Here is a 22,780-nt window from a genome sequence, read left to right on the forward strand (position 1 = left end):
TTTTGGTCTACGCCGCCATAAAAAGCTCTCATCTAACGCGCTTCGTATTGAGAGATATGAGCACGCGCGGTCGTCGTCACGACGGAGAAGACACAACAGAAGAGTGCATCATTCTTGCCTCCGCTTTATCCTCCGAAAATGTATCCTCTTCGTCGTCTTCTTCTTTACTCGCGTTGAGTTTACCGCACTTCCAAATTCTCCGACGCTTTAAATCTTGCGCGGGAACGCACCAAAGTCCTCGTTCTTTGGACGTGTGCGGGACGCGATTTCTGTTCCAAATTGTACGGGAAAAGAACGCGTTAGACGTCTACGACTGTCCAGGAGGGAAAGGAGGAGTAATAAGTGTTAAAGATCAGAAGATAAAACGGTTCTTGTTTAACGAAAAACCGACGAGCGTGTGCTCGAGCACATGTGGCAGTTTGGTAGCGGTTGGATTTGAATCCGGCGAAGTGTCGATGTATGAACGAACGACGGGTAAGATGCGTGGGAAATTTACGGCACATTTTAAACGCGTGGTGAAGATGCAGTTTACGAGCGACGGGTCGAGTTTAATCACGTGCTCGGAAGATACGGCGGTGAGCGCGTGGAGCGTTTGCGAAGCGTTGAAGAACAACGATACTTTGAATAACATTAATGCGTCTTCGTCGTTTACGTCGTCTTCATCGTTGGAACCGATGAAGAGTTGGACCAGTCACCAGCTTCAAGTGACGGACGTGTGTTGTTCGAAAAGCGCGGGCGCCGGGGCGGATTTAGTCGCGAGTTGTTCAATCGATCGAACCGCGAGAGTGTTTTCGATGACGCACGGAACCGGGAGCGAGTGTTTAGCGACGTTTGGTTTGCCGAAAGCGTTGACGGCGATATGCATGGACGGAGAAGATCGATGCATATTCGTAGGAAGTTGCGACGGGGAGATTTACGAGATGAACATCAACGGAGCGCCAGTGGTGGAAATGGGAGGGGGAAGAGGAAGAGGCGGAGGACATTTACACGACGTCGAAAGCGACGATTCAGACGACGACGACCGAGGAGGAGAAGAAGAAGCTAAAGAAGAAGAAGACGATAAAGAAAAGGGCAACAACAATAGAAAACGAAGGAGAAGGAAGAACAAAAACGAATCGTTCACGACCTACCGCGGCCACGACCGCGCCATCGTCTCTTTACACTGCACGTCGAACGGGCACCACTTGCTCTCCACCTCGGAAGACGGCACCTGCCGTCTGTGGGATCGCGCGAGCGGCAAGTGCATCAAGACGGTGAAACACCCTCGCGGCGGCGACGCGCCCATCGCGAGCGCCTGCTTGGCGATTCGGAGCCACGTGGAAAAAGTCATCGTCAACGTCGGAGGATCATCATCGAATAACAATAACGCTGAAGAAGCGACGATAACAGCGGCAGCACGGTACCAAAAATCCTCCTCCAACCGGCAACCACCAGATGTACCCCTCGGCACGTTCGAACGCTACGGTACAAAAGGAGGAGGAGGAGGAGGAGGAGGAGGAGAAGGAGGATCTAGCAATCCCTGGGACGGGCCGTTGGTTTTGTTATAATAGCGGATTGAAAAAATTGGAACGTAACGATCCTTTCGAAAAAGAAAAGAAGGGAGCAATAACGAATAGTACCTAGGTAGTGTCTTCTCGAAATAAATACTAATTGTATATCATCATCATCATCGATTCTTCGCTCCGTTGCATCTCATACATCTGAAACCCTAAGCACGTCCCTCTAAAATTCGCTTCTCTCTCTTCTCTCTTCACTTTCGAACGCGCGCAATACTTTGCGACGACGACGATAAGAGAGTAATACATTTGAGACCAAAAGCTTTAAAAAGATGAAGAGCAACACCTCGAGTAAAAAGAAACCCTTTAAGCTCGGTTCCAAAGCAAGGAAAGCTTTGAAAGCCGCGCAAAAGTCAAGAGCATCCGGCGGCGAATTCATCGAAGAAAAGCAAACGAAAAGCTTTCGTTACGACGAAGATAAAGACGAAGAGTTGAAACGATTGAGAGCACTCTACGCCTCCGGAGCGGTCGAAGAGGGGGACGACGAGGTTACTGAGAACAACAATTGGCACGCGATCGATGTAAACTCGCAATTTTTAGTCGGAAGTTCCGAGGAAGGATTCGTGAGTCTCGAAGTGCTCTCGTTAGAGAAAGAAGGAGAGAAAGACGATGCGAAGACGAAGACGACAGTAAAGAAGAGCGCGAGCAAAAACGATATCGACGACGACGGTAGCATCACCGTCCGAAAAGAAAAAGAAAAAGAAAACGATGAAAATGGAGAAAAGAAGGAAGCGACAAAATCAAAGGCGTCGAACGCGAAAGAGGCGAGAATATTGAAGCGCAAGAAACGGTGGAAGGAGAAGGTGGAAGAGGCAAAAAAGAGGAAGAGGAATGAAAAGGACGAGGCAAAACGTGGCGACGGTGAAACGGCGGGTGGTGGTGGTGGTGACTATGAAAACGAGGACGACGATTTGTTAGGCGATGAAGAAGACGTCGCCGCGTGGGCGCAGTACGATTTGCACCCTCTTTTGCTCAAAGCTATTCGGAAGCTTCGGTTTACTTCGCCGACGCCGATTCAAGAGAAAGTTTTGCACCCGGCGATTAAAGGAAGGATGGATATCGTCGGCGCGGCGGAAACCGGGAGCGGGAAAACGTTGGCGTTTGGTTTGCCCATTTTACAACGGTTGATGCAAGATAAAGAGGAAGAGAAATGGTACGAAGAATACGCGGACGAGGAGAAACCGGGGAAAGGGAAGAAACATTTGCGAGCGTTGATAGTGACGCCGACGAGAGAGTTGGCGTTGCAAGTGGCGAAGATGTTAGCTGATGTCGCGATATACACGGGCATTCAAATAGCGGCGATCGTAGGAGGGATGTCCAAGCAGAAACAAGAGAGAGTGTTGAAGAAACAGCCGGAGATTATCGTCGCGACGCCGGGGCGGTTGTGGGAGTTGATTCGCGACGGAGACAAACATTTGACGAGTTTGGAGCGGTTGACGTTTTTGACTCTAGACGAGGCGGATAGGATGGTAGAGAGAGGTCACTTTAAGGAGCTCGAGAGCGTGATTAAATCGATTCCGGAACCGCCAGAGACGAGGAGGATCGCGCGGTCCGCAAAGTTGACGAAACGGAAACAACCGATGATGGCGGCGACGAAAGTTAGCAATGATAGTAAAACGAAGAAAGGAGAAGAAGAAGAAGAAAATGAAGAAAAAAATGATGAAGAAAGTGAACCAGCGGCGGATAATCGAATCATGGCGCGGGATCGTCAGACGTTTGTCTTTTCCGCGACGCTTACCGTTCCGGATGAAGTCAAATACAAACTCGATCGGAAGAAACCGCAAGCGTCGTCCAAGAAAGTGAACAACGGTAAAAAGAAGGACGGCGGCGGAAGCAGTGGCGTCGAGAACAACAACGGGGACTATGAAAACGCGTATCGCTTGGAACCACCGAAAGAGTTAGCGTCGACGAACACGATGGGTAATCTCATGAAAATGGTTCCATTTTACGGCCGCGTCAAGCTTTGCGACGTGAGCGACTCGGTGACGAAAAAGAAGAAAGACAACAACCCCGATGAATCATCATCAAAAGCGATGATAACATCAACAACGAAAGTGGCATCTAAAGTGCACGAATCTGCGTTAGAGTGTACGGACGACGAGCGCGACGCGTTGACTTTATACCTTCTCTCCGCGCACGCCGGAAAACCATCGATTGTGTTTGTCAACGCTATCTCATCCTTACGCCGCTTAACGGCGCTTTTAAAACTCATGAAAGTCAACGCGGTTGGTTTACACGCTGGAATGCAACAACGCGCTCGCTTGAAAGCGTTGGACCGATTCAAAGGTAATAAGGCGTCCGCTCTAATCGCCACGGATGTCGCCGCGAGAGGTTTAGACATTAAAGGCGTCGAGTTGGTCGTGCACTACCAAGTGCCTCGCCAAGCGGACGCCTACGTGCACAGATGCGGACGAACCGGTCGCGCGAATCTATCGGGCGTTTCCGTAGCTTTAGTCACGCCAAAAGAACGCTCGCGGTACCTCGCCATGCTCGCCGCCATGGGTCGCGAGAGAGGCTTTCGATTACCGCCGTTTCCGGTGGCGGAAGAAACCGTTCGCGAGGCGACGAAGAGAGTACAATTGGCGAAAAGATTAGACGCTATCGTTCACAAAAACGAGAAGAAGCGCGCGGATAAAGCGTGGAAGAAAAGAACGGCCGAGGCCATGGACCTCGGTCTCGACGCAGACGACGATTCCGATTTCGACAAAAATTCCGATTCCGACGACCAGGACGTGATGCACTTTTCCGATAACGAAGACGGCGTCCAAGTCATCGAGGATTTCGAATCGTACGGGAAACATAAAATGAAGAAAGAGTTGACGCAAAAGAAACTGGAACGAGAAGCCGAACTTAGAAACGTGACGAAACGGGAGATTTCGTTGCGGAACGAGCTCGACCGGCTGTTGAAAACGCCTTTAGGCGCAAAGCGACAGTCCGCGCTCACGTCCCAAAAGTTCCCGACGCGAGAAGGCGGGAAACAGTTCGAGAAGACGAAGAAAATGTCCTCCTCTTTCGCCTCCGCGTTGGATGTCATTGGACTCCCGAAGGAGAGCAGTGCAGTTGGACCGGCGTCGGCGGGCGCAGTCGCCGGCGGCGCCACGGGCGCGAGGCGGATGCGAAGGATGTGAGACTTTGACGAGATCGAGATCGAGAAGAAAACGTAACGATACTACGCGATGACGATACTTTTAAAAATGCGTAGCATTCGAGAACCACCACCACTTTAAAACTCACTTTGTTATCGTCGTCGTCGTCATCGCAAAACGATCAGAGAGGTAGTGCAAAACTGCTTTCGACATCATTCGTTCGCGTCGTCGAACGCTTTCGAGGATTTTTCTCATCTTTTCTTTCCTCACTTTCAAAACCATCGAATCACCAACACAAAAACATGCGTTTAAACGAAAACGACACAATAGATCCGGAAAGCGCGTGTTATCGAACCAGGACGACCGAATATACGAGCTCTTCCGTCAAATGCGTGGACGTGTGCGTGGAGTTCGACGACAATAACACTACTAAAACTTCAAATCGCGTCTGTCGCTCGTCCCCGATTTTAGAATCAAACGCGTCCGAAAACGCCTGCGAACGGGCGTGCGCAGACGCGTATTACCACTCCACGTCTTTAAAATTCCACGCGGACGAACAGAAAATGAAAGAATACGAGGATTTGAGGACAGAGACGTGCAAAAAAGAGTGCTCGCGCGCGTTTTTATCCGAGCAGCGGGGAAACGAAGCAACAGAGGACTAGATGCTTTTAATTGTATATCAAATGTACATCACGCTAGACTATGAAGATGCGCACGCATTCTCTCCCTCTCTCTCTGCTATACCGCTATGTAATGGTAGTATTATTATTCCTCTAAGTTAATGCTCGAGCCAAACTTCCCGTATAAGTGTCCTTTCAATTGTTCCATCGCTCGCGCGACGCTCGTCAATTCCTCCTTGTTCTCTTCGATGCTTTTCCTCTCGCTCGTGACTTTCGTTTGTAACATTTCCTCGGCTTTTAACTTCTCGGTTTCGAAAAAGCACTCGCCGACGACGAGATCACATTTAGTGTCGTCGTCCGCGAAGGTGATTTCGGATTCCGCTTCTTCGGTGTCCTCCAATTGTTTCTGTTTAAAGTATGAATATAAAAGTCAACATTAAAGAAATGTGTGTTCGTACCTCTCGGGAAGCAATCATCGCGCGTAACTCGTGCGTGCGGTTGTTTAAGCGGCCAAACGCGCATATGCGCTGTTGGTCTTCCCAGTTGACCTCGACGTCGTGTTTTGTGGGCGGTTTTGAAGTCGTCGTCGGTTCGATCGTGGTCATTTGTATTCGTATTCGTTGCGCTTGTGTTTCTGAGGAAAAACGAGAAGAGGAGGAAAGAAAGACGGCTTTAAAAACCCTAAATTATAAGTTTTCTATTATGAGTACTAAACCCTAACAGCACTGTTTTGCAAAGAGAAAAGTAAGAGCGAATTTTGCGACATCCGCTGGGCAATGCCCGCGCAGGTTCAAATCCTGTTCGTAGCGATTGATATTAATAATAGCTACGATGTCCGAGTGGTTAAGGAGGCGGACTTGAATTCAATCATCGTACATTCTCTTTTTTTTTGTATGCGTGTATGTTGTGTGACTTCTATATAGTGTATTCTATTTGTTTTCTCTTTACGATTGCGCCGGTTGCGTCCAGTTCTTTTTGCTCTCGTTATCGTCGACGATGACTTCTCGGTGCGACGACCAGACCAACTGTATGGCTTCTTTTGTGCCGATTCCACCGGCGCGAGGGTCACCAGCCGGGCCAAACCAGTGGTTTTGCGGCGCACCCGTCGTTCGCGCTCGGTTCCCGACGTAAGTGGTTCCGTTGACGGTTTCTGATAACACTTTTCTTCGGAAATCGACGTCGTTGCTCACGATGGCCGCGGTTAAATGATTTTCCATCTTTTCCATGGCTTTTAACACGTCTGGTAAGGTTGAATCGTCGTATTCGACGACGATTTGGAAAGGACCAAAGATTTCTGTCGTGACCAACTCGAAGTTGTCTCTGGTTTTCATCATTTCTTTCAGAGGTACGAACACCGCGGTCGGTTCGATCGCGCCGTACCGTTCCGGAATGTTGTGATTTTGCAACTCTTTTCCGCCGAATAAGACTTTGGACCCTTCGATTTGCGATAAAATTTGTCTCACGTGCGTCAACATTTGCTCGGTTGTTTTCGTCAACACCGGTCCGACGGTTAAATCCGTTAAGTTTCTCTTCTTCGCCAACGACGCCATGGCGTCGCAGACGCCCAATCGCATCCAGTTCGCGTGCGCGAACAAAATCGACTGCGCGGAGCATTTTTGTCCGGAACACGCGTACGCGTCTTGGTCGCACTGGTACGCGGTAAACTGTAACTCCTCTTCCTTCGCGTCCGGACCTAAAATCTTCCAATCAAAGCCGGCGTCTTCCAACTTGACTCTCCCTTTCAACTGCAGCGCTAATCGTTCGGCGACGCCTTGCGATCCCGTGAACAGCGTCATCCGAGGTTGCAACTGTTCGAGTAACTCTCCCATGATTTGCCCGTCGCAATGAATCAAATCCACGTCTTCAGTGGGCATCCCGCACGCGTGCATTAATCGTAAAAACTGTTCCATGACGATCGACACTCTCGAATCGACGTGTAACAACACTCGATTGCCCATGTACAAAGCGCCTAACAATTGCAACACGGGAATTTCCAACGGAAAGTTAAACGGCGTGATAATGCACACCTTCCCGTACGGCCATCGGTACCCGAAACTCGTCTGACCCGTGTGGTCTCCAGGCACGGAAAACCCTCTCGACAAAAACCTCACGTTATCCCCGGTAAAATTCTCCAAAAACTTCCTCGTCACCACGACTTCCGCCTCGGCTTGAGCGTACGATTTCGGAGCGACGCGTTGTATCAATTTCGCAAAATACGTCACGTTTGATGCATCTCTCAACGCCTCTGCTAGCTTCATAGTAACATCTCCATATTTCAAATACCTTTCTGGATGTTTAAACGCGTTGTGTGCGCCTGATTTCGGCGTCTTTGCGACTCTCGACTGTAGAAAATGTCCCAACTCTTCTCTCGTTATCTCCGGTACCAAGAGGAACGAATCCTGGTTTTTATCCATCGGATCCGGGAAGGTTTTGTACTCTTTCTTTGCCGACAACGCGAACTGCCCGTCGACGATGCACGAGGCAATTGCAGGGATCGCGTTGGACATCGTTTCCGGTTCTACCGTCGCCCAGTTCTCGCGTGGGATGAAAAATGTTTCCTCGAATGCGTTCGTCTCTGTTCGTAACGAACTCGTTCCGGAGGATGATTTTCGAACCATTTCCTGCATCAAAAGTTTCTTTTGCATCGCGAGGTATCCCATTTTCGGCGCGCGTTTTATGCCGTGGTAGATTATGGACATTTTTGATGTAAAATATCGCGGGGTTTCTTTCGTGGTGGTGTTCTGTTGCGCTTCCCGCGCGCGTAATTTATGAGGTTTAGAGATACACTTTTTCCCCCGAAAACGCCTTTCTGTTCCTGCAATTGTATGTTTGTGTTGAAGAGTAGTTCAACGCTTCTGTTCTCTCTTCTGTTACGACGACAAGAACAACGAATGAAATGCGTTTGATGAGTACGCGTGCATAATGTAAAGCGAGTGTATCGAGGAACTGTGCAGTCGCAATGAGAAGAGAATTGGTTGTAGAGATATACTTTTTTCTTTCTCCTCCTGCACATGTGACATTCAATCGACGAGAAAAAAAAAGAAGAAGAACAAAAGCGCGAGAAACAGACGCAGGTTTAAGAGAGACGCGCGACATAAAGAAGGGAACATCAAGGTTTCAGAATCCTCGCCAGGGATGTGCGCGTGGAAAGTGGCAAAACGAGAGGAAAACTGTGCGGGTTTCGTACGTTTTAGCGGAAAATGTGCAGGTTTGGTATTTTTCTCAACTTCCTTCGTTTCCCCCGAAACGTTATCCTCAAAATTTAAAGCCAAACGTTCGTATTAAAAACGCTTCGAATACACGAAGATTAAAGAGATAAAAACCGAGATCTGCGCCGCAAATTACCTCTCCGTCTCTTGCGTTGATGCGTCGCGGTGCGAATTTGTACTGGAGGGAAGCAGCTTTGTTGTCGCGAGGAGCTAATGCTTCGTTCTCGACCTCTCGAGTTTACGGGAAACCACTCGTAACGGTCTTCCCAATCTCGTCGAAAGATGACGACGAGACGAACAAAACGAAGACAAAAAGCACCGCTTTAGTGCAAAGACTAACCAATAGTGCGTTGTTGAGATTTGCGTCCTTGAATTTTGAACTCAAAGCGACCGTCGAGGCGCACCGAGAGCAAGGTTTACAATCACTTCTGATTGCCGCATTGGAGCACTCGGAAAACGAGAGGAAAGCGGAACAAACGAAAACGATGGCGACGCAAACGCTTCTCGAGTTTCCGAACGAGATGCACGCGATAAAACTCTCCGCGTTAGGCGCGAGATTTAACGAGAGTTTGTGCGAACGTTTGACGATGGATATCGCGGAAAGGGCCAGAGAAGTTGGGGCGAGAGGGTTGTGCGTGGACGCCGAGGAAGATTTTTTGCACGAGCAAGTGGACGCGGTGAGCATGAAGTTGATGCGGACGATGAACACCAAATCCGGCGGTGGGAGCGCGAGTAAAAACGCGGCAGTGTATAAAACGTACCAAATGTATCGCCAGGATAGCGTGGAACAGTTGAAACGAGACATCGCGACCGCGGAGAGAGAAGGTTTTGTTTTAGGCGCGAAATTGGTCAGAGGCGCTTATTTAAACGCAGATAAAGGGAAACCCGGGGTTTTGTTCAAGACGAAAGAAGAGACGGATAAGAGCTACGCGGACGGATTGGCGTTCGCTTTGAACAAAATAAAGGAGAAGAAAAACGAAAACGCTCCCGCTGGGGTGAAGATTTTGTTGGCGACGAGGAACAAAGATAACATTCAATCGGCGTTGGGGCATTCGGAGGACGTGCAGTTCGCGCAGCTGATGGGCATGGACGACGAGGTGACGTTATCGTTACTGAACGAAGGCGAACGAGTGGCGAAGTATTTTCCGTACGGGAAGTTTACGGAGACTTTGCCGTATTTATGGAGAAGGTTCTTGGAAAGAGCGTCTTTTTCGTAACAACGAACATTCTTCTCGGAAAGAGAAGAAGAAGAGAGAGAGGATGTATTACGCATGAAACTGCTGTATATAATTTCTGCCGTTGTATTCCATTATGTACTAACATTGTCAAAAGAAAAACACAACATCATTGTACTTCTATCATCATCAAGTATTATCTCGAACTACTAAATCATCTATTATTTATAATTATTCTCGACTATCTTCGCTATGTAAGCTCTTTCGTCTATTTAGTATGTTAAAAGCTTTTCATCAGTGCAAAGTCCCGCCGCAGTACGAGCAGAACTTCATGCCTCCGGTCAGTTTCAAATCCGCGTTACAGTTTGGACACAAAATTGTGCCTCGAGCACCGATGGCGCCACTTCCCGCGCCGGACTCGCTCGGTCGCTGTTGCGATAACGAAGCGGTATTGTTGTTGTTGTTGTTGTTGTTGTTATTGTTATTATTGAGACCCAACCCGCTGAAGGAAGTTGGCCCTTGCGCGTTGGCCGCCGTGCGGTGCATGCCGTATTTCCAAGCCTCCAACGACGCATCGTCCGTGCTCATCGTCGCAGCGGCGACTAACGCGGAACCATTCGAGGGCGCTTTGTTTCTGCCGTATCGCATTGAAAGAGGAGCTGAACCACGTTCGTTCGCGGTCGTTGTCGTCATCGGATTGTGCATCATAGTCGGAGCTTTAAGTTTGCCGGCAACGACACCACCACCGCTTCCGCGGAGCTTGGCGAGTTTATCGTTCACCGCCGTTTTCAAGGTGGTTGTGGTGGTATTCTTCTTCGCCTTTTTCTTCATCGCGGCCGCGCTCTTGTTCTCTTCTCCCGTTTTCTTCCTCTTCTTACCGTCGTCACCTTTTCCTCCTCGTTGTCTTTTCATCGACGAGATGTTCTTGTCATTCCTCGAAGGCATGCGTGAACGCAACAATCTCGCGACCGTTTCCGAACTCTCGAGTTTCTTTTCGCAATCCATCGCCGCCGAACGCAAGACAGAGACCAACGAGACGTCGTGGCGAATATCGTCCGCGGTTTCCTTGGAGGATTTTTCGAGCGCGTCGTAAAAGCGTTTCAATTCGTTGAGTTCGGCTTCATCGTTCATCTTCTTGTCGTTATTCGCCTTCGTCGAAAATTGATGACGATGCGCGTCGGATAGAACATTCGTTGATGACGTAACGATAATCGCGCTCGCGTCCTTCTTGGTCAAATAGAGAAATCTCATCCACGCGATGCAATACTCTCGCATGGATACGTCTTCATCGGAGGCTTTGCCACCGCGGCATCTCGCTCGTTTCGCGAAATAGTCGTCGACTATTCGAAAAAGAGTCTCAAATGTATCGTCGTCGCCTTTGCTCGATACTTCGTCCACTTCTTTCGATTTAGACCTACCTGCTCCTTCTCCTCCTCCTCGAGCGACGACCATTTTCGCCACGGTTTTTAAAGCCTCGTCCAAGCGTTCCTCTTCTGCGGACAGACGGCGGTTGTCCGGGCCTGGGAGCGCGAGAAGCGGAGGTTGCGAAGAGCAGTATTCATCACCATCGTCGTTTGCGTTTTGACTGTGACTCAAAAAATTGCGTGGAAACAAAACTCTTCGTTCCAAAGCGCTTCGCGGGTCAACCAATTTGACCAATCTGAACGTCACCGATGTTGTCGTTTTCTTCTTTGAGAAGACCGGCACTAACACAAACACGCGCTCATCTCGCGATTGCACTGGGAAATACTTGTTGTTCGCGTGATTTGCTAACGCGGCTCCTTTGTCGCGCATTTTTTTGCGAACATTGTCGTCGTCTTCGTCCAAGTCGAAGTCGTCGTCCTTCTTCTCTTTCCCTTTGGTGCCGACGGCACCATTTTTGCCGCGAGCGACAACCATCGGCATCGCCGTCGCGATAGAGCAAAGCAGAACTGGACACTCGCCGGGAACGCCTTCGTCGTGCTTCTTTGCACAAAACGACGCGTAGGCTGACATCCAATTCGAAGCAGAGTTGCCGCCACGTTCTGAAGGAGGAGGATGAAACGAGACGTGTGTCGGCGCCTGCGAGGAGTCGATATCAACCGCGTCGATGGCGCTCATGAGAACGATGTCGTTAATTTTGAGCACAGTTTCCTCCTCGTCTTCTACTTCGTTTTCTCCTACGTTTTTCCTAATAGTATTATTCGTGTTCTTCTTTGTCGTCGCCGTCGTCGATTTCTTCACCGGTGGTGCCTTTTTTTCAATAATCGATTTCTTTTCGCCGTCGCGTTCTTCCTTTATTACGGCGGCTTCTTCACCATCGTCGATTATATTCGATTCCATCGGAAGAAACGGTATCGCGCACTGAGAACACTCTCTCGAGACCTCCACCGCGGCTATGCACCGATCGTATGTTTTATATTTACTACTGGTATTCTTCTTCTTGTTCTTCGCATTCGTTTTCAATCCACCGCCGATGAGAAGCTTTCCTCGCCAAATCACCGACGCGTCGCTCACGGTGACAGGGTTGGCGTTCAATGACTCGACAACGACAGCATTCGTAAATCCCCACGCGTTCGAAACGTGTTCTAAACGCGCGTTGATGAGTGCCTCTCTCTCCGTCCTCGTTTCCGATGTTTTCGTTCTTTCGTCTTCTTCGTCTTCATCGTCCGCGACGATATAAACGGGAACGATTTTCACTCGCACCTTCTCGCCACCGAGCCTTTCTTTCGCCCTTTTTACGACGCCGTGTGCGAGGATGAAGCTTTCCGGCCATTTCACTGGGTCGTTCATATCAAACAGAGCAGCATTTACATCCTTCCCTAATACGATTGGAACCACGCACACGATATCCATCGCGCTCAATGCCTTCCTTTCCACCTGGTCGACGAGCTTCATCGCCTCCGTCGCCGCGGTTCTTTGCAACACTCTCATTCCCTTTTTGCGCTCACTCTTACTACTCGTACTCTTCCCTCCTCCTGATTTCATCTTCTTTTTCGTCGGCGTTTGTACCTCTTCCATGAACAAATCTTCCGCAGTTTTCTTCGCTAAAAGCATCGAGCGTTTACTTCGCGTCAGTCGCAACCGTTCGCCCATATCATCGGATGATGCATTCGTAGCTTTCCTCCACGGCACGAAACAAGCATTTCCATCGTCCTCTTTCGTAGCAGCATCATCGAGAACTGGTGGAAACCACGACACCGCCGCCATCTCGCATCCGTCCTCCGGTACAAAATCCTCCTCCTTTTCTTTCGTGACATCTTTCAGCGTCGTCTTCATCTTCGCGCTCGATTCGCACAGGCGCACCACATCGCTCATTTTTTCTCGCAGCACTCCATCGACGTCGAGGAATCCGTCGTCATCATCGTCGCGGTGGTTTTGTGTTTCCGAAGCTTCTCGTTCTTCTTCGTTTACGTCGTAAACATTCGTCACATTGGAGACGAGAAGGAGCAAAGCGCTGCGCATTTCTGTTTCTTTCTCTTAGCGATCAAAGACGACGAGTTTAAAACAGAGGGGAAGGAAGGAGGAACGCCGGTCGCAAGAAGTCCCCTCTCTGCGTGTGCGTCGTTTTGTTGCGTGCTTTCAAGAAGCGAGCATGACTCGAGATGATATGAATTGCTCAAAGTCTTCTGCTCCTTTGGAGTGAGGAATTTGAATTTTGTGACAAAAAATGTCCGAGCGAAAGTTTAATCGTATCCCAATGATGGAACGACGGCAAAAGTGCGGATACGCAGATATATAATGGAGGAGCTACTTTAGTGTGTGGTATCAAAGTGTATTTTTGCCCTTATTACGACTGTAATCGATTCTCCGGCTTGAGAGGTTTTGTGTTTTGTGCGTATATGCGTTGACTTTTTTTACGACGCGGGGAGGAGGATTTTCCCTCCTTTAGGCGTCGTTGTGATGCTGTGATGATGGGTTTTGCTTCTTTTGGTTGTCCCAGAACGCGGTGATTCGCGCGTATTGTTCGTCCGTTGGTTCCTGGCACCCTTTTTCGAGCAAGTAGTTTACGCAGTCGGGGTGCTTGATGTAACGAGCGGAAGCGACGTATCCCCAGTCGTTAAGAGGCACTTTCGCCTCTTCGACTAAGTATTTGATGCAATCGAGGCGGCCATACCTTGCAGCGTTGGACACGCACGTACTCTTTACCTCCCCAGATATCGTTCTTTCTTCAACAAGATATTTCAAGATGTCCACGTGACCACCGCATGCTGCTTGTAGTGCCGCTTCCAGTTCCGTATCTCGCGAAGGTTTCACTTTGTCGAAAAGAAATCGAACACAGTCGAGGTGTCCTCCAAGAGCAGCATATTTACACGAAGCTTCTTCATCACACGGGCAATGGTTAGAGATGCAGTACTTCAGTATCTCGAGATTTCCTGTACGTGCTGCCACATTCATCGTCCATTTATCCCACTCGCACTGTTTCACTTCTCTCGCCCACTTGAGGAACTCGAGTTTGTTCGTTCCAGCAACTTCAAGACAAAACCAGACTTGATCCATCACTCTTCCTCTCTTATCTTTCTTTCCCCAGGGCATGTTATTCCACATCAATTCCAGCGTCGAAATGGATGAACATTCGTGAACACTCGCACCTAATCCCGATACGTTTACCCCGGCGTACTTAAGCACACCCCAACTCTCTCTACTCACCTTCGAAAAGAAATATCGATCTGTCCTATTCAATTTTGACAAGACATGCGATACAAAAACATCCTTATGATGCGTCACCAATCCCGTCCACAACTTCGTCGGCCCAAGTTTTAAACGCTCTATATCTGCCACGGCTTCCTTCACAGCCTCTTCTTTCTCCCTTTTCTTCTTCCTCTTCTGCGCGCCGGAGAGTTGTTTCTTCTTCTTACCGTCCATTGTATTTCTTTTTTTTCTCCCCAGATCAAAAAAATGGCGTTTTCGAGAAAAAAGAAGAAAAGAAACACAAACCGGCTAAAAAGAAGTACTTGGCCCCGCGCGGGCACGCATTCCACTTGACAAAAGCGCATACTGTGCGTTGTAGAGGTACGAGTATTATGTCTATTAGTGCTGCGCGTGTTGTTATGTGGTTGCTATTATGTGTGACTAGAATCCTCTTCTCTCTAAAAACGCGCAACGTCTTCTCTGTCGTATCAAAATCATCATCCGTGGTGCGAAAAGAATTCGTAATCGGGATGAATAACTTCCAAGCTCCTCAAGAAGGCGTACGCGCCGTCAATCATGGCCGCGGTTCGAGCGTTTTCAGCTTCGTCGGATTCTTCCCAGATTTCCGGGTCGGTTTTGTAACAGCACAAACCGAACGGTTTGAGCGGAATGAAGTTTGTGTGTTCTTCATCATCTCCTTTGGTGGTGGTGGTTGTATTGCTACGTTCGTCCTTTTCGAGGACGGCGACGCTCTTCTTGGCGTCTTCGATGCGCCTTTGGAGTCTGGTTTCGCCGGCAAGCGTCAAAGAGGCGGGTGGGAGTGGAGGTAATCCTCGAATCCTACTTGTTTTCCCGTTTTTTTCTCCGTGTTCTACTTCTTCATCACCTTGTGAACCATCTTTGTCCACTTCTTCCTCCTCCTCCTCCTCCTCCTCTTCATCTTCTTCCTCTATATCTTTGCCGCTCTCGTCTCCATCCTCCTCCTCATCCTCCTCGTCCTCTATATCTAAATGATTCAACCCGTGATAGGTTAAAAAACACCCCTGAATATCCGACCGACTCGTTCCTTGCGGTATCCTATAAATCGGATACCACGCGAAACAAAACCACGACTTCTCTCGATCAATCTCCGATGCTTTCAAACTTTGTACTTTTTCATTCTCCTCGGCGAGTCTTTCGATGACGTCCGTCAAAGGCGGTCTCGAATACGGCGCTAACGATTCGAAATATTGCGCGGATGCCGCCTGGGTAAAATCATCATCATAATCATCGCTCCTACTCTCACCAACACCGTTTTTACTTCTCCGCTCCTCTCGTCTCTTCTTCTTTAAAGTCTTCTTTGTCTTCTTCTTCGTCTTCTCGAAAATCTGAAACGCTGAAACGTAACTCGCGTAATACTGCGCAATCACCTCCGGTTCCTCGTTTTCCTCCGCATCCTCCTCCTTCTCATTCCTTTCCTTGTTGTTCGCATTCATTTCCAGAGGGACTTCGCACCCGAACGCGCTCGTCTCGTGGAATGCCTCCCATAAACTTTTCAACGTAAAATCTTTCTTACTCTTTTTAGTATTGTTTTCCTTTTCGCATAATCGCACGAGCGGCATCGTGTGCACGAGAAAGGATTCCATGTTCGAGAGGAGAATTCGCCTAAATTTCCCCGGTGTCATCGTTGGTGTCGTTGATGTCGGTGGTGGTGTCGCCATCTCTCTTTTACTCTCTCTCTCTCTCCGAGAAGAAGAATAAAAAAAAAACACTTCTCTGCTACTGCTCAATATATATGTGTGTGTGTGTGTGTAGTATTACTCTCTCTGCGTTTGCGTTGTGTTTGTGACTGCTCTAATTACTTACGTTCTTCTCGTCTTCTCGTCGTTCTATACATTTTTCATTGAAAAAAATGCACTTTTCCCCCCGAATGGCTAAAAAAAAGGTATTGGCGAAGACACTTACGTCCGTACAAAATGGTGCTAATCCGTACTCTATAATTCTACCTTCTTCTTCCTTTCGCGTATGATTGTAAAGAGGTCGCGAGAGCGGTACCGACGGATTCTAATCTATTGTATTTTAATCCTGTCCAAGCGGCGACGTTTTCGTAACAGTGACATCGAAATTTTTGTCTTATTTCCACTAACGTCGTGCCTGGATGCATCCAAATACCATGGGTTAACGCCGCACCGTGCTCGCCAATGAGCACTTTTGCGCCGCGAGCGACTTTCATTTGCTCGAATATGTCTTTCAGTTCAGCAAAATCTACAACTTGAACATTCCGTTGCATATTCAAACGAAGTTGATTTATGAACTCTGCATATCCATGCACAGGCCTACTCGTGGAAGTTCCTTTACCTCTATGAATAAAGACAATCTTCTCGGCTCGTATTTTTTCAATCTCTGGATGTGCGCTCAAAATAGTCTTTGCAAATCCGTGTACGACTGGACTAATCCGACAATTCTTCGCTCCCGCATCGCCGCTACCTCGCGATAATTGTGAAGTTCCTCCGTGGGGAATAAATGCAACTTTTTCAAATGTCGCACAATCCGAATCACCTAATACTTCTTTCATTGTTTTTGCTTCCCGTCCTCCAAACCAAGAATCCACGAGAGGATGGTAAATTGGATGCGTCTTTTTCCAATCGCCTAAATTAATACCATCGAATAATACTACGAAACCGTTCCTTTTCAGTGTCTTTTCTAAACCATGTATTCGCATTGAAGCATAGATATGTAATATTTCTTCCAATTCATGCCATGGGTTTCCGCCGCCATAACTATGAGCAATTATGAACACCGTACCAAGGAATTTCTTTGTATCACCTCGTAACGAGCAATCGCTACTTCTATCGTCTCTAAACGCATTCATTAAAATTTCTTGGCCACCCTTACCAAATTGAGCACTCACAAACGCTGGATCTCTCCCACAATTCCCACCTAAAATTCCTTTCGAGACAATTTCCTTCGGATAATACTTGCTCTCATCCTTCCCGGAAGATATCCATTGCCGAAACATCCTCGCGTCAATCTTCACGTTCGAAGCCATACAGTGCGTTTCGGGATACTGCATCTTTCTGTGCAAACATACAATCTCAGTCGTGCGATCTTTTTCGCAATAACGTTTCGTTTGTTGTTCCAAAGATGGTAACTTTGCCCCTAATAAATGATCTTCGTTTTCGCAATCTTTGTTCCTATTTATATACTCTTCGATTTCTTTTTGTCGTCGCGCCGCCACATCCTCATCATCCTCATCATCATCATCACCAACGACAAATTTTTCTTCTTCTCCATCAGAGCGTAATTTTTTCCCGTGCGTTTTTAAATAAGAACGTCTTCTTTCTCCTCTTCTTTCGCCGTCATCCTTTTTTGCTCCTTTCATTCGTCGCTCTCTTACCATTTTCACGCGTTCTACGCGCGTCATTATTGGCCGCCCGTGAACATTTTCATTCAGTTGGGAATACCGATGACGCGTCGTCACAGAATCTGAATCTGAACACGACGAAGGCGTCACATAAAAGAAAAAGAAAAACACGAAGAACAACAAACCCTTCTTCTTACGCATCTCTCTCATTTTACCTACTCGCGGAACAGCGATGAGAGCGAGTAGGTGTTTCTTTACACTCCCTCCGCGACTGCATTGATTATTCCGAGAACGCGCTTTCTTTCTTCACGAGAGAGCGCACGCACCCCCCACCGGGCAAATGAAGAGGCGGAGCGGAGGTCAAACCAAAACTCTCTTCTGCCTTTAAAACTGTTTAGGGTTTACCAAAGACAAACCCTAAACACAAAATATCTCAGCACACAAAAAGTTCGTTACGAAACCTAATCAATCGAAGGGGGTCGAGACGATGATGATGATGTCGCTCGCGTCTCTTTCGATGCGTTCTCCGAACAACGACAGCATCAACAGCAAAAGGAGCTTTCACAGAAGAAACAGTCGTTTATTAGCTAAGAATAACAACAACGACGCGTCTTTTTTATCGCGCTTCGTTTTGTCGTCTTCAAAAAGAAGACGATACAAAATGCATTCTTCTTCCGGGGGGGTCGTTATCACATCCGCAGGAGGATTGAGCGAAAATGCGCTCGGATTGGTTTTGATTTCCTTGATCGATGACATCGCGTTACTCGGCGTCACCTTGACATCTACCGAACAGTCGAGGAAATTATACGAAGTCGCAGAAGGAGGGCAACCCGGGGACGTGGAAGCACCGACAGGGGCGATTTTTGCCTTGGCGATTCTCATTGGTGGCGGGTTCCTCGTGGCGACGACGTTTGGGTTAAAACCTGGAGCTGACGCTCAGGACGAGATGAGGAAGAGGGACGAGCAAATATTCAACAAGAAGATTAAGAAGTGAAAGAAAGAGATGACGAGGAGAATACTAATGCGAGACGTTTTCGCGTGCGAAGTTCCGGGGCGACGAGAGAAGTTCCAAGCCGCGTACCGTAGTAAAACTCTACTTTTATAATACGCTGTAATACTACTGGTAATACTACTACTAATACACTCTACTATTGACGAACGAACGATATTGAAAGTACTACTATGTTTCCTTCGTTTTCGCGCCGCCAAAAAAGCCCCTGTTTGATGTTTTGATCACTAAAACTGGTTTGTCGTCGCGCCCAAAACGGTGTCTTCGAACGCGTTCTCGATGTTGCGATCGTACGGTCTTGACGCCGTCAAAGGCGAAGAACGCGATGGCGGATTTCAACAGGAGCTCCATGGCGTGTTTGCTCGTGAGCACGTCGAAAGTTCTGTGCGCCACTTTCGTGGGTTTGTCGACGAACGCGCTTTTCAGCGCGTCTTTAATTCGTCGCGGTATTGATTTGCGAGCGTTTTGTAACCGCTTCTTTTCTTTTTCCATCTCTTTGAACTCTTTCTCTTTCCTCTCTCTTTCCATTCGATCAAACTCGATGGCGAGTTTCTTCTTCATCGCCGAAGACGCTTCGAGGTCGATGGGTTTGCGGACGAGAACCGTGTGGCCGGACGTTTTGGCAATTGTTTTGATCAAAACTGAGTTCGGTTCTTGATATTCTTTTTCCGCGGCGGAATCGTCCTCCTCGTCGGTGCTGTCGGAATCAAAACCGCCATTTCGACGACGACCGATGAGTCGTCTCGACCAGTTTCTCTTCTTGCGTCGTCGTCTCGGAGGCGACATCGGCGCTGGATGCGATTCGAGGGTAAAATTGTGATGGTTTTGATCGTGATGATGATTACTCATCATCCCGTTGTTGAACGCCAAACTCGTGCGAGGTGAAAACGGTTCGCTCGTCTTCGGAGGTAAAATTCCAGCTTTGACCATGTTCTCGTGATGCTCCTCGAACGCGTCCTTGTTGGAGTACGATTTCAAGTAATACTCTCTCGTCCACTCGACGTCTTCCTCGTCCGAGGAGGAGTTCCCAGACCACGTCGCCTTATTCGCGGTTTCCCATCCGACGTAATACGAATGCAAGTTGTACTTTTTTCGCGTTTTGTACCCTCTAAACGCGGATTGAATAGCCACCGCTCTGCGCTTCAGTTCGTTTTGCCGTTTGCGCACCAACTGACCTCGATAAATCGATTGCATTTTTTTGGCCGTCGCGTGGTGTTTCTTCAAAAGCTCAAACTCTCGCTTCGCCAACTTCACGCGAGCGATCGATTGCATCTTGACGATGGCGTCTTTCGTTTCCTGATATCGTTTCTTTTCGATCGCCATTCTGAACAACGATTGCATTTTTCGAACGGCGTTTCGCTTCTCTTGAAACTTTTCGCGCTCTTTTCGACCTTCGAGCGCCGCTCGCACTCGCGCTTGAATCACTAAAGTCGCTCGGCGTTGCTTTTGAAACTGTTCTCTCTCTTTGGCCATTTTCATCGCAGATTGGATTTTAATCGCCGCCGATTTGGTTTCGTTGAACCGCTTGCGAGCGATGACGCCTCTGGTAAACGCTTGCATTTTTAACGCCGATTGTCGCCTTCGCTCCTGTAGATCTTGGAACTCCTTCTTCGCTTTTTGCATTTTGACCATCGATTGAATCTTAATTGCAGCCTGCTGCGCCTCGGCTAAGCGTTTGCGAGCGAAGACGCCTCGCACCATCGCTTGCAACTTCAGCGCGGACTCGTTTCGTTTGATGTGCAACTCTTGCAACGCTTTCTTCGCTTTTTGCATCTTGACTAAACTTTGAATTTTCGTCGCCGCGTCGTTGGCCTCTTTCAACCGCTTTCTGGCAATCGCGCCTCGCGCGAGCGCTTGCAATTTCCTCGCCGATTCCAGTCGTTTCGCTTTCATCTCGCGCAAATCTTTTTTCGCCTTGTGCATTTTCACCATCGATTGAATTTTCAAAGCCGCTTCGTTGGCTTCTTTCAAGCGTTTTCTGGCAATCGCGCCTCTCGCCAACGCTTGCATTTTCATCGCCGCGTTGGTTTGTTTTGATTTCAACTCTCGATAGGCGTTCAAGGCCATTTCGGTTCGAACTAACGCTTGTAACTTCTTCGCCGGATCGTCCTCCGAGGCGTCGAGCATTCGCTTTCTCTCCAACACGCCTCGGAATATCTTTTGAATTTTAATCGCGGCGGTCTTCTCCTCAAACGCGCGTTGGTTTTGGAGAAAATCGCGCGTACGTTCCTCGGGCGTTTTCGGCGATTTGAAAAGTTCTCGCTGCCCGAAGCCCCGCAAATCGCGCAAAGGAGACGAGTAGAACTCTGGCGAACGAAACTTCTCCGGCGTGTTGCTCGTGATGCGTTGCATGACTTTTTCGTACTCTTCCTGTTCGATGCGTTCGGCGCGATGCACGCGATAGGCGCGTTGGATGACCGAGGCCGCGTCGTGTATCTTCAAAGTTTCGATGGAGCGTTGCAGCAAGTGTCGAGAGTTGATTACTTTCTTTCTCGCTTGCGCGCCTCGGAAGGAGGTTTGGATGCGCAAGGCGGCGTCGTTTTGCTTCGAAGCTTGGGAACGAATAGCCGTTCGAGATGATGTTCCTTTACTCGTGCTGCTGTTATTATTGTTATTGTTATTGTTTGTGTAGTTGTTCCCGCTGGTGCCTGTATCGACGTTGGCATTTTCATTCCCGTCGTAATATCCTCCGGCGGTGCCAATCTTTCTACCACTTTTCTTCCCGCTTTCCGGCGTGCGAAACTCCAACTTTGGATAGACGCTGTTGTAATGCACTTCCGCCCAAAAGCTCAGCCATAAATTCCTCTCGCCAAACTTCTCGGACCAGGACGAGTTCTTCCCGTCGTCCGGAGGAGACGAGTCGCCGCCTTTCTTGTTCGACGACGACGTTCGAATCGGCGTAATTTCCAAAACGCCGTTATCTAAATACGACGTGACTACGGTAATCTGCGCGCCGTACAAATCCGCGGCGGCTTGTAACGTGACGTGATCACCCCAGGTACCATCCGAGGCCATATCGTCGCAATAGTTCGAATACGCGGTTTGCATCATGAAAAACGCCGACTTGGCTTCCTCCGTCGAGGATTGCGGACTTGAAGACGACGAAGGCGCGTTTTTACTCCCGCCTTCCTCATTCGCCGCGACGACATACGCGGCATACCTCGACGCGTGTTTTCTCAACTGTCCAACAACGTTTTTCCGCACTTCCTCGTAAAACTCCGGCGTCCGAAACAACTGGTCGCTCAGCGCTCGAAACTGACAATTCCCGTCCCCGGAAACGACTTTCTCTCTCAACCCAAACGCGTCCAATCTTGCCAATAACACGTCGTGATCTCTCTCCACCTTTTCGCTATCTTCTCTGCTCAACTGCAACGCGATCCGTAAATCCTCGTCCTGGTTCCTTTTCGGCGTAATAGGCACCGACATTTGCCTCTTCACTTTAGATCTATCGTCTCCCGGGCTCTTCCTCAAAGGCGTATTCAAAACCTGCTCTCGCACCACGCCGTCCAACTTCCTCGACCAACTCTCGATCCGCTCTTGACCAACCCTACGTTTCCACCGTTCCAAAAGCATCTCGTACGACTCGTTTTCTTTTATTTCTTCTTCTATTTCCTCTTCTTCTCGTAAAGATTGCGCGAGTAAAAAATCGCTCTGCGTTGCCATTTTTCGATTTTTTTCCTCCAACTCGTCCTCCTCGAAGAGCATTTTTGCGATTAAAAAATCATTCATCTGCCTCTCATCATCATCCTCGTCGTCGTCCTCATTCGTCGTTTTCGTTGCGTTGTTCTTGTTCTTATTGCTCGAAGTCGTCGCCTGTTCTCCGCTCCACGCGCGGATGAGTTCTAACCGCGACGATTGGGACGAGGAGGAGACATTTTGTTTGCATTTCGAATCCGATTTTGTTCCGCTTTTCGTGTTGTTTATGTTTACGTTCTTCTTCTTCTTCTTTAACGAATTCAAAGTCGATTTGATCGGATCTTTGTCCTTTTCGTTCTCCTTTCCTTCCTTTTGTCCTTCGTCGTGTTTGGAGACGCAGCACCCCATTCTTTGCGCGCGCGCTCCTCTGTGTGCTCTTTCTCTCTGCGCTTAAAAAGAACGGATTTAAAGCGCGTCAAGGGGAGATTTTTCTGAGGAATTTGTGAGTGATTTTGTGTCTCTTTGTACTCATTAA

At 48.5% G+C, this 22,780-nt stretch overlaps 12 protein-coding genes across 12 annotated transcripts; 5 read left to right on the forward strand and 7 right to left on the reverse strand.

Moving 5' to 3' along the window:
• Positions 1 to 56: 56 nt before the first annotated feature.
• Positions 57 to 1,547, forward strand: Bathy17g00930 (predicted protein; the record flags this gene model as incomplete). The annotated part of the gene is made up of 1 exon (XM_007508241.1): positions 57 to 1,547. One exon carries the CDS (start codon positions 57 to 59, stop codon positions 1,545 to 1,547), a length of 1,491 nt encoding a protein of 496 aa, XP_007508303.1.
• Positions 1,548 to 1,828: 281 nt separating this feature from the next.
• Positions 1,829 to 4,684, forward strand: Bathy17g00940 (predicted protein; the record flags this gene model as incomplete). The annotated part of the gene is made up of 1 exon (XM_007508393.1): positions 1,829 to 4,684. The coding sequence occupies one exon, from the start codon at positions 1,829 to 1,831 to the stop codon at positions 4,682 to 4,684; it is 2,856 nt and encodes a 951-aa protein (XP_007508455.1).
• Positions 4,685 to 4,944: 260 nt separating this feature from the next.
• Bathy17g00950 (unknown protein) lies at positions 4,945 to 5,304 on the forward strand (the record flags this gene model as incomplete). Its single annotated transcript, XM_007508321.1, has 1 exon — positions 4,945 to 5,304. The coding sequence occupies one exon, from the start codon at positions 4,945 to 4,947 to the stop codon at positions 5,302 to 5,304; it is 360 nt and encodes a 119-aa protein (XP_007508383.1).
• Positions 5,305 to 5,407: 103 nt separating this feature from the next.
• Positions 5,408 to 5,867, reverse strand: Bathy17g00960 (prefoldin subunit 4; the record flags this gene model as incomplete). The annotated part of the gene is made up of 2 exons (XM_007508230.1): positions 5,408 to 5,668; positions 5,721 to 5,867. The coding sequence occupies 2 exons, from the start codon at positions 5,865 to 5,867 to the stop codon at positions 5,408 to 5,410; spliced, it is 408 nt and encodes a 135-aa protein (XP_007508292.1).
• Positions 5,868 to 6,206: 339 nt separating this feature from the next.
• Bathy17g00970 (aldehyde dehydrogenase) lies at positions 6,207 to 7,961 on the reverse strand (the record flags this gene model as incomplete). The annotated part of the gene is made up of 1 exon (XM_007508200.1): positions 6,207 to 7,961. One exon carries the CDS (start codon positions 7,959 to 7,961, stop codon positions 6,207 to 6,209), a length of 1,755 nt encoding a protein of 584 aa, XP_007508262.1.
• A 665-nt stretch (positions 7,962 to 8,626) lies between these two features.
• On the forward strand, positions 8,627 to 9,688 carry Bathy17g00980 (proline dehydrogenase; the record flags this gene model as incomplete). Its single annotated transcript, XM_007508383.1, has 1 exon — positions 8,627 to 9,688. One exon carries the CDS (start codon positions 8,627 to 8,629, stop codon positions 9,686 to 9,688), a length of 1,062 nt encoding a protein of 353 aa, XP_007508445.1.
• A 252-nt stretch (positions 9,689 to 9,940) lies between these two features.
• Positions 9,941 to 13,090, reverse strand: Bathy17g00990 (unknown protein; the record flags this gene model as incomplete). The annotated part of the gene is made up of 1 exon (XM_007508261.1): positions 9,941 to 13,090. The coding sequence occupies one exon, from the start codon at positions 13,088 to 13,090 to the stop codon at positions 9,941 to 9,943; it is 3,150 nt and encodes a 1,049-aa protein (XP_007508323.1).
• Positions 13,091 to 13,513: 423 nt separating this feature from the next.
• Positions 13,514 to 14,491, reverse strand: Bathy17g01000 (the record flags this gene model as incomplete). The annotated part of the gene is made up of 1 exon (XM_007508314.1): positions 13,514 to 14,491. One exon carries the CDS (start codon positions 14,489 to 14,491, stop codon positions 13,514 to 13,516), a length of 978 nt encoding a protein of 325 aa, XP_007508376.1.
• A 263-nt stretch (positions 14,492 to 14,754) lies between these two features.
• Positions 14,755 to 15,957, reverse strand: Bathy17g01010 (predicted protein; the record flags this gene model as incomplete). Its single annotated transcript, XM_007508228.1, has 1 exon — positions 14,755 to 15,957. One exon carries the CDS (start codon positions 15,955 to 15,957, stop codon positions 14,755 to 14,757), a length of 1,203 nt encoding a protein of 400 aa, XP_007508290.1.
• A 281-nt stretch (positions 15,958 to 16,238) lies between these two features.
• Bathy17g01020 (DUF563 domain protein) lies at positions 16,239 to 17,660 on the reverse strand (the record flags this gene model as incomplete). Its single annotated transcript, XM_007508400.1, has 1 exon — positions 16,239 to 17,660. One exon carries the CDS (start codon positions 17,658 to 17,660, stop codon positions 16,239 to 16,241), a length of 1,422 nt encoding a protein of 473 aa, XP_007508462.1.
• A 601-nt stretch (positions 17,661 to 18,261) lies between these two features.
• Bathy17g01030 (unknown protein) lies at positions 18,262 to 18,594 on the forward strand (the record flags this gene model as incomplete). Its single annotated transcript, XM_007508240.1, has 1 exon — positions 18,262 to 18,594. One exon carries the CDS (start codon positions 18,262 to 18,264, stop codon positions 18,592 to 18,594), a length of 333 nt encoding a protein of 110 aa, XP_007508302.1.
• Positions 18,595 to 18,780: 186 nt separating this feature from the next.
• On the reverse strand, positions 18,781 to 22,653 carry Bathy17g01040 (abnormal spindle-like microcephaly-associated protein; the record flags this gene model as incomplete). The annotated part of the gene is made up of 1 exon (XM_007508223.1): positions 18,781 to 22,653. The coding sequence occupies one exon, from the start codon at positions 22,651 to 22,653 to the stop codon at positions 18,781 to 18,783; it is 3,873 nt and encodes a 1,290-aa protein (XP_007508285.1).
• Between the last annotated feature and the right edge of the window lie 127 nt (positions 22,654 to 22,780).

Source organism: Bathycoccus prasinos, assembly GCF_002220235.1.
Source record: "Bathycoccus prasinos genomic : Chromosome_17".
NCBI lineage: Eukaryota > Viridiplantae > Chlorophyta > Mamiellophyceae > Mamiellales > Bathycoccaceae > Bathycoccus > Bathycoccus prasinos.